The sequence below is a fragment of the Mus pahari genome, chromosome 5, assembly GCF_900095145.1.
Source record: "Mus pahari chromosome 5, PAHARI_EIJ_v1.1, whole genome shotgun sequence".
In the NCBI taxonomy this organism is placed as follows: domain Eukaryota; kingdom Metazoa; phylum Chordata; class Mammalia; order Rodentia; family Muridae; genus Mus; species Mus pahari.
This window is the reverse complement of record NC_034594.1, coordinates 153,884,767-153,901,279: the sequence shown is the minus strand read 5'-3', so window position 1 is coordinate 153,901,279 and position 16,513 is coordinate 153,884,767. Positions and strand designations below refer to the sequence as shown.

At 39.9% G+C, this 16,513-nt stretch overlaps 1 protein-coding gene across 1 annotated transcript in view; it reads right to left on the bottom strand.

Moving 5' to 3' along the window:
• The window catches only part of Dnah14 (dynein axonemal heavy chain 14), a 218,934-nt gene that overhangs the window by 98,367 nt on the left and 104,054 nt on the right, over positions 1 to 16,513 (bottom strand). The window contains exons 39-46 of the mRNA XM_029538709.1: positions 15,875 to 16,127; positions 14,418 to 14,490; positions 8,966 to 9,204; positions 7,626 to 7,748; positions 4,638 to 4,796; positions 2,997 to 3,129; positions 917 to 978; positions 57 to 238 (exon numbers count right to left, since the gene is read on the bottom strand). Of these exons, the coding sequence (XP_029394569.1) occupies positions 57 to 238; positions 917 to 978; positions 2,997 to 3,129; positions 4,638 to 4,796; positions 7,626 to 7,748; positions 8,966 to 9,204; positions 14,418 to 14,490; positions 15,875 to 16,127 (1,224 nt within the window). The remainder of the gene's footprint in view (positions 1 to 56; positions 239 to 916; positions 979 to 2,996; positions 3,130 to 4,637; positions 4,797 to 7,625; positions 7,749 to 8,965; positions 9,205 to 14,417; positions 14,491 to 15,874; positions 16,128 to 16,513) is intronic.

Here is a 16,513-nt window from a genome sequence, read left to right as displayed (position 1 = left end):
AAACAAACCAACTCACTCATCAGTTAGTGCACTCAGGCCGGGGGGGGGGGTATTACCCTGTTGTTCTTTGGTGCCCCCAGAATGTCTTTGGTTCTTCTTACTAACTTCCGCAGAAGCAGCTCCTTGGTTTTGGCGGCTGTCATGGTGGTGGTAAAATTTATTGTGGAGACTATAATTCCTTTATCATTTATAATAGTGCTGTCATCCGCTTTAGCCTCTTCTTTCTTTGCACTCTGCTCTATGATGCCAAAAAAAGACAGACAGACAGACAGAAAAATTTAGAACAGTTTGAGTGATTTTTGCTTTGTTTTAGGGTATCCAGAAGTGTGACATTTAAGGAATTTCATCTTGTTGTTGACCTTGAAATGACAGTGCTCTGAAAGAGCAGCAGCAGCTTTGAGTGGTTCTAGACTTTCCCACTGTAATCTGCATGTGGGCAACCGTAGCACATGCGGTGGTGCAACCTCTTTGTCATGGATGTTAGATACTTCTGACGGAATGACTGGAAAGCAGCATGCAGCATGTTTTCAATAAATCTCAGGGTAAGACCCACCCAGGGGGATGAGTGGGGCGATGCTACGGCGGCTGGCGTAAGACATCAAGCTACCGCTGGCACTCCTGTTTCTGTTGTGCACCCTGACACGGGGTCTATAGAACCACAACTTTCTCCTGTGCTATGCTGAGAAGCAGGGAAGACCACAGCCAGATATCACCTCTGGATTTCATTTGCACTTCTACCAGGTGTAGCCCCCTCCACCAGAGCCACTTGTACTTGTTTAGTCGTTTGATTGGGTCCTGGACAACTTCCCACAGACTGTGTTTGAAACCAAAAATTCTAAATTTTACCCTGTGACTCCGCACAGTGAGGGGTTGCTGGCATGTGGCTACAGTAGTGGTCCTATGACTTCACACTTACCAAAGCCTGCTCCAATTGTTTTGGTGGGCTCACCAATCAAGATGTTGATATTCTGCCTGAGGCTGTTGGAATCAAATGTTTTATTGGAATTAGTTTATCATTTTAACTGTAGTATTAAAGTTTAAACAAATTAAGAACAGATAATTGATTTTACTTAGATTTCCCAAAAGAAAATGTCTACTTTTTTAGTTCACATTTATAGTCTTAAGGCCTCTCCAAATTCCATTTTCTAATTCAGCTGAAAAAAAATAGGCTTCTCTAATATTTGAAGAGTGTGAGACTTAATTTTAGAAATGTGTATTTCAGAAATTTTTATCTGAAAACTTAGGTTTATATTTTTCTTTTAGGAAGAGGCAGACAGAATGCAGAATGATAGGCACAAGCCCCTTGTAAAAGTCTGTTTCATAAATAGATGATTTATTTCTATTACAACACACTGAGACTATGCAAAACTTTGTGAGTATATTCAAGGTACATTTTTTTCTAGGAGGAAAATAGCTTATAGCTACATTTTATGTTGTGCAAAAATATGTGCTTGTAAACTTAAATTTAAAATAATTGCTGTTTCTTTGATTTAAAGGAATGAATCTATCTGTTAACACCTTGGAAAAAGTAAAGATTTTTTTTCTAAACAAAAAATTAGAGTATACCAGTAAGTATGGAGATGAAATCAGTAACAAAAAAAGTCCCTCATCAGACAAAAATCATCTCAGAACTGTACAGTTTCACACTAAATTCTAAGGCTCATATACTAACATGGAATATTTCCAAATTCATTTCACAAGGGCTAGCACGGCCCTGGTAAGAAAGCCAGAAAAGTGCTACAGGTAAAGAATTTCAGGACAGTATCATTTAGGAACAGAGATGTAAAATAAATAAATAATTAATTAATAAGTAAATAAATCAAATCTTCAACAGAAAGCTAACAAACTCAAATCCAACACTGCATTAAAGAGACCACTCCTCATGACCAAGTGTGATCTATCCCCAGCATGCAAAGGTGGTCCAACAAATTCAAACATATGAAAGTGGTGATACATCATAGTAACAGAATAAAGGAAACAGCTTTAACCATCATCTCAATAAGGAATCACTGTACTGAAAACTATAATGAAGTAAAAAAGTCACACAAATATCTATGTGAACTATGGCCTGTCTTCATGGCTTAGAAAAAGTAATACCGTTACAATGTTTATTCCACTACTCCAGACAGACACAGCAATCCCGAAGGGTGAGAACAAGGCAGTAGAAGTCATCAGAGGCCTGGAGAGATGTGTCAGAGGTTAAAAGCCATACTGCTGCTGCAGAGGACTGGGGGATGGGTCCTAGTGTTTGCACTGAGCAGCTCAGAAAGACTTATAACTCCAGCTTTGGGGCATATGATGCCCTCTTCTGTCCCCTCCAGGCTTTCACATTCATATGCACATCCCCCCCCCACCCACAGATATATAGTTTAAAAATTTAAAATTAAAAAAGTATATAATAAGGTGCATATTTATCAAAACAGCAGCATAGTACCATAAAAAGAGTGAACTAAACCAGGCGAGAAGGGTTACAGTCTGCAGTCTCTACTGTACTAAGAATCTGAAGAAAGTTCAACTTGTGGAAGCAGAAAGAGGGGTAGGTGCCAGGGGCTGAGGGTGAGGTGGGAGTAAACGGGTGTCTGCCCAAGGGTGCAAAGAGGAGAAGATGGATTTCAAGGACTATCATGTGTGTATGGAGAACACAGCAACATGATCTGCAAAGCTGCTGGAAGCACACATTTTAAGTGTTCTCACTACAAAATGTAAGTAAGTGACATGAAGTGATGGGTATGCTAGCCAGCTAACATAATTTTACAATGCATGTATATATTTAAACAGCCCATTCTGTCTCACAAATATATACACTTATTATGTGTTAATTAAACAGGAAAATTAAAATTAAGGAGAGATTGGGAGAATATTTTTCTCTTACTGCCTCATTTGAATATTTCCCATTTTTATATAAAAGCTCTGCTTTGTAAGAACAAACTCAACAAGCATACATCAAAGACACAGTTGTACCAGACAAACCAAATCTAAAGTTTAATATACACAACCTTGATCTTTTACTATCATTATGTAACAGGACTTTTCCTAAAATTGACCCATATTTGATATTGAGTGTTCCTCGGCCCTCGAGCTGCTCCAGCATCTTGTTGATGGCCATACTCTTCCCAACACCACAGTCGCCTAAGGGGGAGAACATTAGGTTAGAACCACACACCTGGAAGGGACACATGTCTGTGTGCTAAGATGAGACCAAGTAAAGGGGTGTGTCACTTTCACCCCTTCAAAATTTGCATTGAAAGCACTTTTTTCTACTTTTCTATTTTAAAATGGAGAAAAGTGAATTGGGACTGTAATGTGAACTTTCAAATAGTTTGAATCATTTATGTTTCTTATAAAAGATAGAGTAGGAGATACTTAAAATTTTTATTGAATGTTCATTTAGTGCATCACAACTCTTTCTTGCTTGTAGCACACTAGAACTACATTCAATGAGACTCTTTGAAAAACAAAACGAAACCAAATTGAAAAGAAGAGATTTTATGTGCACATGTGTGTAGCATCTGCGTGATTCCTGCACAGGAAGACTGTAGCCTCTCCTGGTACTGGAGTTACAGGTGGGTATGAACTATGGTGTGGGTGTTATGAAAAACCCGAGCCCTCATGTGAGAGCAGAAAGGGCTGTTAACCACGGAGCCATCTCTCCAGTCTTCCTCCTCATTTTTTTTTTTTTTTTTTTGAGGGAGGGTCGTATGTAGGCAGGGTGGTCCTGAACTAAACAATCTTCCTGCCTTAGCCTCCCGAGTACTGGAACTGCGGACACACATCACAACACCCAGCTCCCTTACATTTTTCTTTTTACTAACATAATCTAAAAGAGGCATTTAATCATACACTTACTGAAGCAGACCATGCCCACGGCTCCAAGTGTACAAAAAAAAAAATGGAAGAATTTTCTTAGAGGATATTAGACACAACTATGTCTTATCTGAGTGCCATGCATCTCAAGTTCTTTGTGCATGTTTCTGGGAGTATTCTACTATTTGCCTCTGGTGATCTACCACACAGGTCAGGGACAAGAAAATGATAATGAGCTGGATACTCAGCACAAACAAGAACTGTCTTGAGTCACTTCTTTGGTTTTGGTAATAGAAAAAGATTGGAAAAATTTTTACACCACATTTACAAATTGCATATTTACGTTTAATCAGACAACTGGTGTCCAGAGGTGACTCTTAGATCAGGTGATCTCCCTCTGAGGACCAGGGCCCATGAACTCTGGAGGTCAATCACATACTCATCCAAAGTGTCTATTTCTAGATTTTGTGTTTGATGTAATGAAAAGATAAAAGATTAAAAAAAAGTATAACATCCAAGTCTGGAGTAGGAGACCCCATACTTAGGATGCTGAGGTAGGAGGATTGCATGTTCAGTGGCAGGTTGGGATACTCAACAAGTACCCATCCAAACAAACCAACCCACTATGGGGAAGAAGGGAGGAAGACATGTAGACAGGCTTATGACATCCTATATTAAAATGGGCATTCATAGGCTGTTTGTAGGACTGTGAAAATTAGTCTCTCTGAATTTTTAGGGCCTATTAATTAAGTGCACTTAAAAATGATTAGCCTCAATAATTACTAAATGTCTCCCTAACCTGGAAATCCCCTCTCTGTTACTGATTTTCATACCCGTGAGAAGGACAGGGTAGGAGTTCCTCAGAAAAAGGCTCATGAGGAAAGAGAGGCAGACAGTGTCTCTCGTAGCCGTATAGTTCACACACTGTCCATACTCGTCCATCCTTAGCACGTTCTCACTAGACCCCTGGAAGTCAGTCAGCAACGATGTCCCTAAGGTCAGGAGACAGTTGTTAGGCTTCAGATGATCCCGGATGAGACGGGAACCTATGATTTTTGTAAGGTAATGCTCTCTGGACAAGTCAGCAAGGTACAAGACAGACACCGTTGCCTGTGCCTAGGGTCTTTGTTGATGTCGGAGATTGCTGTCTCTGGCATCCTCAGGCAGCCAAGACACTCCCGGTGTTCCTAGAACAACACTCCTTGACTTTCCTGCCCCAACCCTGCTGCTAGTGTGGTGGGTCCTGCCTGAAAGAAGCTATTCCCAAGCCGCCTGCCACTCTCCTAAGAACCCACCTCTCTGGCCGCCCCTCTCATCATCCAGATTCCTTTCTGCTGGAAGTTGTGGTCATACAAGTGTTTATAAACCTTCAACCTTCTTATCTGAACCACAGCAGGAAACTGACAATTCAACACACACACACACACACACACACATACACACACACACACACACACACGAGAACAGGCAAAACCAAAACAAACCAGCCCCTCACAGACACAAATGCCCTCTACAATGCTACCCTAATCACACCTTAGCACCACTTCATTCTCACTGCTGTGCACTGTTATATGTAGGTGTGTGTTCATGCCATGGCATGTGTGGAGTCAGCGTTGGTCCTTTACCTGGGCTCCAGGAATTGCCCCTTCACTCTCCTCACTGTCTTACACCCTTTAAAGAATGCTTGACCCTAATTCTTTCCCTCCTTCCCTATCCAGCTGACCTGCTTAGCTGGCGCTAGCACAGCCACACTGTCTATTCTTCATAGGACATTAGCCAGACAGACTCAGAGCACACAGAGACATGGCGCCCAGTCTCCCCGTGGGTGCGGCCTTTCTGCCCACCTTCCCTAATTACTAATTCCCACACAGTGGGCTCTGTCCTGTCACTTGCCCCACTTTCATGTTAGTGACTTTAGGGAGCCTTCTATGCCAACCCAGTTTTTTATTAGTTTTATTTAATGACTGTTCAATAAGCCTTTCCCCAGTGTGGAAGTGATGGGGATCTATAGTATTTCCAATCTTTTGCTGTTACAAATAAAGCCAAGTTTATAACATTAGACCATGGTGGCCTCTGTCCTACATAGAAGACATAAAAACTGCAGAGTTGATCATGGAATGGGGGCTCTCTACTGTGTGGATCCCAGGGACCAAACTCGGGTCAACAGGTTTGGTGGCCTTTATCCACCGAGCTACCTCACAGGTCTGCATTATTCTTCTTATTGGCACTACAAATACAACCTCCTTGATGCCACTTTGATTCGCAAGTCCACGTCCATTTCTGACACTGGACCTTTGGATAGTGCTGAAGACTTTGGTGGTGGGAAATTTCTTTTCCTTGTCTTTACTGTCGGCCATAGCTAAGGATCCTCGGCTGTGGCTGAAGATGCCAGGGCTGTGGGGCAGTAGTGACAGAGGCCATGCTTCTACAAGGACTTCTGGCTAGCAGGCCACTTCTGCTGTAGACTGCTGGAGGACGCTGCCTTGTCAGCCTGGCTTCCGCTGCCTCTGGTTTTCCCCAGCACCCTAACTATTAATTTATTAAATACTTTATATACATGCTCCTCAACCGTTGATGGGGTTACAGCCAACAAACCTACAGCAAGTTGAAAATGTGGAAATATTGCTATCTGAAATGTGTTTACTACAGCTCACCCCCAGAATACCCTAGTTTAGCAGCACAGTGCACTGGGATTGGGCAAATGGGCTCTTGGTCTCGAGGTCACGGGGCTGGCCGAGAGCTGCAGCCACTGTCCACAGCCTAGTGCTGTCAAGCTTGGGAAAAGACCCAATTTGAAAAAAGATAACAAAACATGATTTCTGTTCAACATGCACTGACTTCACACACTGTGAAGCAGAACCTTAACACTTGTCATTAAGGTCTGACCTTCATCTTCTACCAGGTTCTCATAGTCCAACGAGTGTAAGGATCTTCTGTGACACACAGAAGCAGGCTACAGATGAAAATAACTTAGAGTAGATGGATACATATGATGTAAAAACTAAGCCATCCTTTTCTACTTTGTTGTTGTTGCTGCTGCTGCTGCTGCTGCTGTTGTTGTTGCTCTTTGAGACAGGGGCTATGGCCGGACTGGTACTTACTAAGTGTTCCAGACTAGACTCAAACTAACGGCCATCCTGTCTCAGCCTCCAGGGCTGGGATTTCAGATACTGAACCACCATGCCCATATTATTATTATTATTATTATTATTATTATTATTATTATTATTATTATTAATTATTATTATATCAACTGTTTTCATTTACAGCAAAGTACCCAGTCTTGTGTGTGTGCATTTCTTACTTTTGAAGAGGTATTTTTCATTATCCTTTAGTGACCACAGCTAGTTAAACCAGTAGAAACTGTTATTGGTGAGACTCCATACACTGTAGTTTTACAACATATCTAAATACGCTACTCATTTTTCTTTTTTAAAATTTATTTTATATCCATGGGTGTTTTGCCTGCATGGTGCATGCCTGGTGTTCAGTGCAGCCAGACGAGTAGTCAGATCCCTGAATCTTGAGTTATAGATAGTTACGAGCTGCCATGTGGATGCTGGGAAAAGAAGCTGGGTCCTCTGGGAGAGCAGCCAGGGCTCTTGATCTCAAAGCCATCTTCCAGCCACTACTATACATTTCTTTTAAAGTAACATTCATAGATGATTTAAAGGCATATTTTATAAATATGAATAAAACAGCATCTACAAAGATATATATTAGAATATATTCCCCAATGTTGAGAATGTACCTAATTTTTAGGATTAATACACCTCCAGAATTTGAGAATTAAAAGCCTTTTAAAAAATAATGATACTTACCTTTTTGAATTAGGGCCTGAGCAGTAGGAACTAAATCTGACCAAGGCATAAACTCACATTGCTGTATGTCCACAAAATACCCAAATACAGACCGCTCGCTACCAGGTAAGTTGATGCCAGTGTCTGAAAACAACAGACACAAGAATCTAGTAAGAAACGGAATCATTAGTGGCACAGACGGTGCCAGGAAGGTAAGGGTCTGTGACGCAGCAGTCCGCTGCAGGTATACAACTACATAAAACAGGCAGGCCATCTCCTCTGGTTCAGCTGGTAGAAAAGCAAAAGTTCATTAACCTTGAATCACTTTTTACATGTAGAAGAGGATAAATTGTGATCAAATGTCCTAAGAGAACTTACTCCAAAGTGCTTGCTACCATTGTGTGTTTGGATACTAGTAAATTCCAGTAATATACTAGCTCTGGTCAGACCAATATAATACAGAAGTTTTTCCTTTCCTTTTTCCTTTCCTTTTTCCTTCTTTCCTTTTTCCTTCTTTCCTTTCCTTTCCTTTCTTTNTTTCCTTTCCTTTCCTTTCCTTTCCTTTTTCCTTTCCTTTCCTTTCCTTTTCTTTTCTTTCCTTTCCTTTCCTTTCCTTTTTCCTTTCCTTTTTCCTTTCCTTTTTCCTTTNCTTTCCTTTTTCCTTTCCTTTTTCCTTTCCTTTTTCCTTTCCTTTTTCCTTTCCTTTTTCCTTTCCTTTTTCCTTTCCTTTTTCCTTTCCTCTTTCCTTTCCTTTCCTTTCCTTTCCTTTCCTTTCCTTTCCTTTCCTTTCCTCTGTCACATTCTATCATTCTGCCTTGAGACAGAGTGGCTCTCTCTGACTCCCTGAACCATAAACTTACCATTTGGCTAGAGCTGTTGGTCTCAGAATGGTTCCATCTCCATTCCCCAATACTGGGGTCACAGACACATGCAACCATGCCTGGCTTTTTTACTGGGTGCTGGGGCTTCAAACTCAGGTACTTATGGTTTACATAGCAAATTCTATTGTCCTCTTATTCATCTCTTCAGCCCTCGTAGGTTGCTATTATTTTAAATAGAGTGTTCTTTGATCTTCTTTAATTCTTTGGCTTCTATTTTAATTTGCTGCCCCTCTGCCTTGTTTTGTATTTATATCACATACACTTAGTAGTTTATTTTTAGCATCCTGTTTGTTTCAAATATACTGATTTATATGTTTTCCCAGTCACTCTGAAGCCTTTTGATATTTCTAGCCACAAAGAACTTAACATCCTTTTCCCACTGAGCACACTTCCCATCATTTTGAGACTCTGTGTATAATTGAGATTTTACACTTTTAGCAAAAATTAGTTTATAATTAGTAGATAAGCCAATCCACTGACCTCTTTCTGAATCATCTTCAAATACTTCACGGACAAAGATGTCAAAATTATAGTTTACTTCTGCAAGGGAGTCATGTTCAAAGCCTTTACGGAATAGTATGTCTTCTTCATGTTGGTCTTCACGCTTTAAAATCCCTCCAAATGCCCATGTGAATGCAAAGACAAATATCTTCTGAATCATCATTGGGAGCTTCTCAGGGTTTCTCTCCAGGAACCATGACCCCTCATCCTTGTGGTAGCTGTGACAGAAAGGCAGCCATCAAAAGCTTTGTAAGGTAGCTGGATAGTTGATCTTAACATCATACTGAAATTTTATTATTAAAAGTTGAAATAAAGTATTGATATAAAACTTCTAATATATAATGTTTCCTCTGATAACAGTCACATAAATTAGCTACTGTGTTTATTTTTAAAGTAGCATATGTATAAGACATTCCTACCTAACCTTGTTTCATATCTGTCTTTGGTAACATGTTGACAAATTTATAACTTTAACACATAATTGCATTTGATCTATATATATGTATCTTTATAATGATATATTCTTGGTACCTGTTTAGTATTTTATTTGTTAAGTATACATGTTTTACATGTGCACATCATTTTATTTGGTATCTATATGTAATTCTTTTTAATTTTAGGTCATATTCTAGTTGAAATTTTACTTGTTGAAGGGGGAGAGAATTTGATAATTCTGCTTTTATGAAAGAATCAGTAAATAGTGATTCACTTTGTTTTTCTCTTAGCAAGTGTTAAGGTTGGCTTAGTTCAACATGGCTATGTCAGGCAGTCAGAATCTGAGGAGACTGTTTCTATATGAGATTAATTCAGAATCCTCATGGGTAATGAACCATGAGTTTTGTGGTGACAGGATTGCCTATGATAGGGTTAAGATTTGGGCCTAATTTCTAACATCATGCATTGTTTTAGTATTAACCTAAAATTATCTACAAATTATGAAAGCTGAAGTCTATCAGGTGGAAATTAGCAACTCTCAACACAAAGTGTATTTGCATAATTCTTCCTGAAGCATCCTGCTATGTGCAATTTAGCAAATATTTATGAAATGTTTACTATTTATCAGTCACTCTGAATGAAGTAGACGTGATGCCTTCTTCACAGGACAGGAAAGAATGAGAAAAGCATGAGGAGATGAGTAAGACCCAAGAAGAAAGCCTGGGCTAATATGGGAGGCTCACAGATAAGCACACGGGGTTCTGCCTTCAAGGGAAGGGATAGATAGAGCACATGCCATCCAGAAGGCTGGGAGTGGACATGTATGCTAGCCTGGTGACCTTTGTGCTAAGTATGTGGTAGAGACCACACCAGACTCTTATAAGACCCTATCATAAGCTTGTTTATCTCAGTCTATAAACCTTATCTTTATGGGAGATGCCACAAGTAGTCAAGCTACAGAATCTATCTTTGTGGAAGGTGTCACATGTACTTTACAGAGAGTTCTGATGCAGTCACAGCCAATCTTTATTTAGCTTATTTTGTTCTTTAAAGGGATTTATGGTTGCTTTATTGTGTACAAAGGACTGGGTTAAGTATTACCATAAAAGGTTTCACCAAACTGTGCTGTGCTTAAATATGTCTAAAATAAATCACATGTGGTCAGACTCCTCAAGTTTGAGCTGACACCTGTTATGTGGCCGTGTTGACCTGTATGTCTCTTTGCCTCCTGTACACTGCCACCCTGCTGGTCACAGAGGTTGCAGAGTCCCCTGAAGGTTAACAGATTTACACTGTGGACTCAGGGAAGGCCATCTAGAAAAGGCACAGAAGGAATAGTTTCATAGTTACAATGTGTCACATACCTAACTATGTATCAAGTTCTAATCTAGACAGCTGGCATGTCAGGTTACCATTTTAATTTTATCAGTGAGACAAAGCTTTACAGCTTTATAACTGGTTCAGTGGTTCATAGCTTATAAATGGCTGATGTGGGAGATAAAGTCGCATGAATCTTATTCCTTTCTAAATGTGTAAAGGAAAGAGGGCTGTTTTCATAACAATTTTATTCTTTTAAAATATCATAAATGCATGCCTAGCTTGGATTAGTTATTCAGAGGACTCTGAGTTGGGTTAAAATAATGTAGACTTTAAAATTATGAGACCACAAAATATAGTTTGCTGACAATGAGCCCATGTACCCTTGGGGGTCTCACACCTCGTAGGTCCTTCCCACAGTCACTGCTAGGGTGACACCTCCCACAGTCACTGCTAGGGTGACACCTCCCACAGTCACTGCTAGGGTGACACTTCCCACAGTCACTGCTAGGGTTGCACTTCCCACAGTCACTGCTAGGGTGACACCTCCCACAGTCACTGCTAGGGTGACACTTTACTGACCTTGTTTCCTCCTTGAACTTGACTTTCATCTTTGTCCCTGTAGAGGACTCATTCTCCATTGCTTCATGACCTTAGAAACAACAGGATTTTGTGTGTGTGTGTGTGTGTGTGTGTGTGTGTGTGTGTGTGTGTGTGTGTGTGTGTGTGTGTGTGGTTGACAACAGACCTAACATCTCATAGGCTAATTTATGATGTTCAACTTGTAACACTGTCTGGCTGTGAACTGCCCCAGGAGCCTCCTGTTACACTACCAGGGCAGACTGGCCTTGTCTCTCTCCTCATTCCATTTGTACAAGGAATTCGTGTGACAGAGAAAAGCAGAGCCAAGCATGACTCATTCTTTACTGTGCACTTCTCTAATATTTGTGGTCTTAGTATTAAGACAAATGTACCCCTTTTAGAATATCTTAAAACACAGAAAAACATACAGAAAAAAATGATCATGCAGAGTTTGAATCTCCTCCTCAACTATTAAAATACTGTTGTACCAACAATATGAACTAACCAGTACCCCCTGAGCTCGAGTCTCTAGCTGCATATTTGGCAGAAGATGGCCTAATTGGCCATCATTGGGAAGAGAGGCCCCTTGGTCTTGCAAACTTTATATGACCCAGCACAGGGGAAGGCCAGGGCCAAGAAATGGGAGTGGGTGGGGAGGGGAGCAGGGGCAGGGTGGGTATAGGGAACTTTTGGGATAGCATTTGAAATGTAAATAAAGAAAATAATAATAATAATAATAATAATAATAATAATAATAATAATAATAAGAACCATATCACACACAAAAAAATACTGTTGTACCACTTGTGGGATAAGAAAACACACAATGCACTTAAAAAGTTAAACTTAGATAAAAATGAAAATACTTGTGTTTTAATCCTGCCTTTTGATTTTTAAGGCTGTTCTTATATCACACCATAACACAAGAGATATGATTTCAATGCAGCATAATTTATTAAGCCAATTGGGAATTCAGATGGTTTTTATGACTCTAAATAGTTCTGCTGCGTATAAAACTCCTTGTGCATAAACCTTTGTATACTTCTCCAATTATAACGCTATGAAAGATCCTAGAATAACAAAACTAAGGGAATTTTACCAGTATTCTCTGCATGTATTGCTAAATAGCTTCATAAAAAACCTTACTCGATTGTTACTTCAGTCGCTGCCTTTTAAACTTTATAGTCTGGTACACTATTGCCATCAGTGTCTCTCAAGGGTATGAAAGTGCCCACAGACCCCAACTTTTCCTGAGGAACTACCAACTGTTAAGGGCTGCTGTAGGAAGGGCTATCATTTTCTTCAGTGGAGTAGCCACTGGGGGACTAGATGAGGAGAAAAGGGAGTTTAGGGGAAACTAATTTTTCAATGCCTTAAACTCAGTATATAATTTTGGTTCCAATTGTATGAGAAAAAGTGAACACACCAGTTATAGTCACTCTTTTATCATCAACCTTCCTTCTTCAAAAGCCACATTTTTTTTTTGTGTGTGTGTGTGTGTGTGTGCAAAACCCTTTTATTTCTTTCCCGTTAACTCAGACACAGAGCCTCTCTCCCAAAATACAATGTCTTTGGTCCAGCAACCTGAAGTCATCAAAAGTAGACATTGATTAAACTTAGCAGCCTCTTTTTTTCTTTACAAAAGCCACATTTTTAACCATAAACCTGTATGAGGTGGCCAAGAGTGTCGTTCCACATTCAGGAGGTATGGGCAAAAGGTTTTCCTGGTTAGAAGCTTAAGGTTAGCCTGGGCTACATGAGACTCCATCACAAAACAAGACAAAGAATACGTTTGAGCACTCCTCTTTTCTAAGTATAACCAACGGAAGAAAGTGACTGTAGTCCCCTGTGGTTAAGCCCAGTATAACTGTTCTGTAGAAACTTCCTATGGTGTTATAGAGGGTCCCAGGTGCCTCTTCAGTTTATAGGTTATGGGCTTGATATCCAGCTCAAGTGTGGAAACAAGAGGCTCCTTCGACTCCTGGTCTCTCATTTTTCAAGCTTGTGGTACATTACTGCATTCACGTGTGTGTGTGTGTGTGTGTGTGTGTAGATAATCCTCATTTTCTGAGAATCATTTCTGCTCCTCATTGGCTGAATTCCCCTGGTTTGGCCACATTGACCTCTATTAATCTTCAACACTATCAGGAGGTCTACTGACTCTATCCGGGTTGTGGAACACCAGCACTAAGCAGTTCATTAGGAATCTATTCCTCAGAAGATTCAGGGAATTGTTTTAACATCTGGACCAACGGTTTTCAGGTGCCTTTACTTTAAGAGCTTAGGTTGCTTGTTTCATTATCTTTGGAGTTCAACCATTCTCATTTCTAAGCCTTCGTTCTGAACTTTAAATGATCCCAGGAGGGGTACTTCTGTGTCCCCCGACTAGAGACACTCAGCATTCCCCCAAGACAGGATCAAAACATCTGGTGACCAGTTCATCCAGGTGGGTGACCATGATGCTAGCAGCCCAACTCCACCCTTGGGATCAAAACATCTGGTGACCAGTTCATTCAGGTGAGTGATCTTGATGCTAGCAGCCCAACTCCGCCTTAAAGGCGAACAAAGAAAGTGACCCCAGAAGATATCACAGGGGACCAGGGGTTATAGTTACCCTGCCTGGAACTTATAGCTGCTAATGGTAGGTCAGCTAAACACAGATTAGGGAGATCAACCTCTCTCCAGGGTGCTAGGCAGTAGTTTCACGTTCCTGAAAGTGCTATTTAATTCTGTTAAAAACAGTATTAACACGAATACTGAGTTATTGTGAGCATCCTTCTGTTGTATGTTTCCCTCTGAATGAACGTAAACGCCGGGGGGCAGGGTAAGGAGACTCACTTGGACAACTACTGGACTCTTCTCTGGTACCCTGGGCGAGCTGCCTGGGGTCAGCCCTAGCTCCTCTGTACATTCCACCGGTGTCTTTGGGAACCCAGGCTACTGGTGTAGCTGCACCAAACTCCGGCTAGAGAAGGTGTAGCTCGAGCCATGACTGTTTTCAGTGTGCAAGCTATATCAGCCTGTTTGCTAGCACAGAACTCATTGAACTCCAAACGACTCAGACCCAGGAGTACTGAGCCCAGGGCCTTGTGCATACCAGGCAAGTGCTCGACCACTGATGCCATGCCTCCAGACTTTGTTGGAGACTTGAATCTTCCTCCGTCTATTTCCTGAGGAGTGGGTATTGTAGGTACCACTAGGCCCAGTTAACATGTGACCAGCTTCCTTCATAGAATGTTTTAAATATTGTAGGAATATACTATATTTTTTCTACATGTGTATCAGACAGGAGGAAATGGGTTGATTCCACTTTCTGGCTATCATGTGGAATGGTATTATAAGAATTTCAATATCAGTTTGTGCCTGGGCATATGTTTTATTACCTCATGCTTACATTTTTGTGAGCTGAATTTGTAGGGTCACAGGGCACTACACTGACTTTGATGATATGACTGTCAACCATTCCTTGGCTGCTACTTTTGTGTCCATTGCTTTTAGGATGCTGCTGTGGGGAATAAATCCCTAGATTCTTGTTTTAAAACTAAATCAGCGAATATCTGTCTTTGAGAGAATTACTCTTCATATAAAACATAATTACTTTTAACATTGGTTTTAGTTTTTCAGATTTCTTTCTCTTTTGCTCTTTTAAATATTCTACTATAAAGGTTGTTCTTGCTTTCTTCTTGAATTAGTATTGACATTGCAAACTTTGTTTAATCTGTTCTTGGTAGTTGGTTGTCTTCCTCTCTTGGGAATTTGTTAGAATCTTCCATTAATGTTAAATATTCCTAAATTGTAACAAACTGTTTTCCATATTACTCCTATCAGGTAATAAACACAATCCATTCCTAGAAAGGTACAGGAGGAACTATATAACAACTATATAACTATATAACTATATACATGTATATACTATATATAGTTATATATATATATATATAGTTAATATATAATAGTATAATAGTAAAGTAATATTATTTTATTACATAATTATAAATATACTATATTATTATAAAATAATATAATGTAATATAATAGTAATGTAACTATAGCAACAATAAAAACCAAATGTACATCAATCCTGACATGGTCCTACCTCAGTGCCACAACACATTAGAAATTGGGAAATCATGACCCACCAGTACCACAGGAAAGCACACAGTGTTCACCAAAAACCAGAACTGCCACAGGATTTGGCAGTCTTTTTTCTACATACATATTCAAAATAAAGTCTTTTTAGGAGATGTGCATGTGTAATGTGAAGAATCCTTAAAACACAACAAAGCACTCTTGCTTAGTCAGGGTCTTCTCTAAGGCTATTTCTACTTATTTATATGGATCTCAACATGTATGTTATTAATTTACCCCTGTTAATGCACACTCTCTTAAGAGTTTTAGCTTGTTCTGTGTATAGGCTGGCTGTCACCTCAAGCAGATGGAGAGACTATACAATTCCTACCTTCACTTTTTTTTTCATAATACCTACTAGAAAGAAACAAGCTGCCACTAAAGAGTGAAGACATATTTCATCAGTGAGACTCAGGGAAAACTCACTTTTTGGAGTTCCTTGTTTTATATGCATGAATTCAAAAAAGGCATCTAAAATTCTGCACAGAGTCATGACGACTGTCACATCCTGTATGGGATATGGTAGAAACTGTCTATGCTTTCTCAGAAATTTCATCCCTTCTGTAACACTTCTATTAATCATCTTTTCAAGACACTGTATTCCTTGTTGACTTATACTTTTTGAACTTTTTAGAAGCCATGACTTCATGTAAGGCTCCCATCCCAGATCAACAGGGTCCTAGTAATAAAATGCAAAAGAGAAATCTTATGTAAATAAAAATGCAGAATTATTATTTTACTTTATCACCTATTCGTGGTTAGATTTAGTATTATTTAAAGCTAAAACAATACAATAACAACAACAAGCTAAAGAAATCACAATTTTTGCAATTATATTGGAGTTTAACCATGGTCTGAAAAGAGAACAATCAGCCGGGCATGGTGGCACACGCCTTTAATCCCATCACTTGGGAGGCAGAGGCAGGCGGATTTCTGAGTTCAAGGCCAGTCTGGTCTACAAAGTGAGTTCCAGGACAGCCGGAGCTACACAGAGAAACCCTGTCTCGAAAAACAAAACAAAAAAAACAGAGAGAGAAAGAGAGAGAGAGAGAGAGAGAGAGAGAG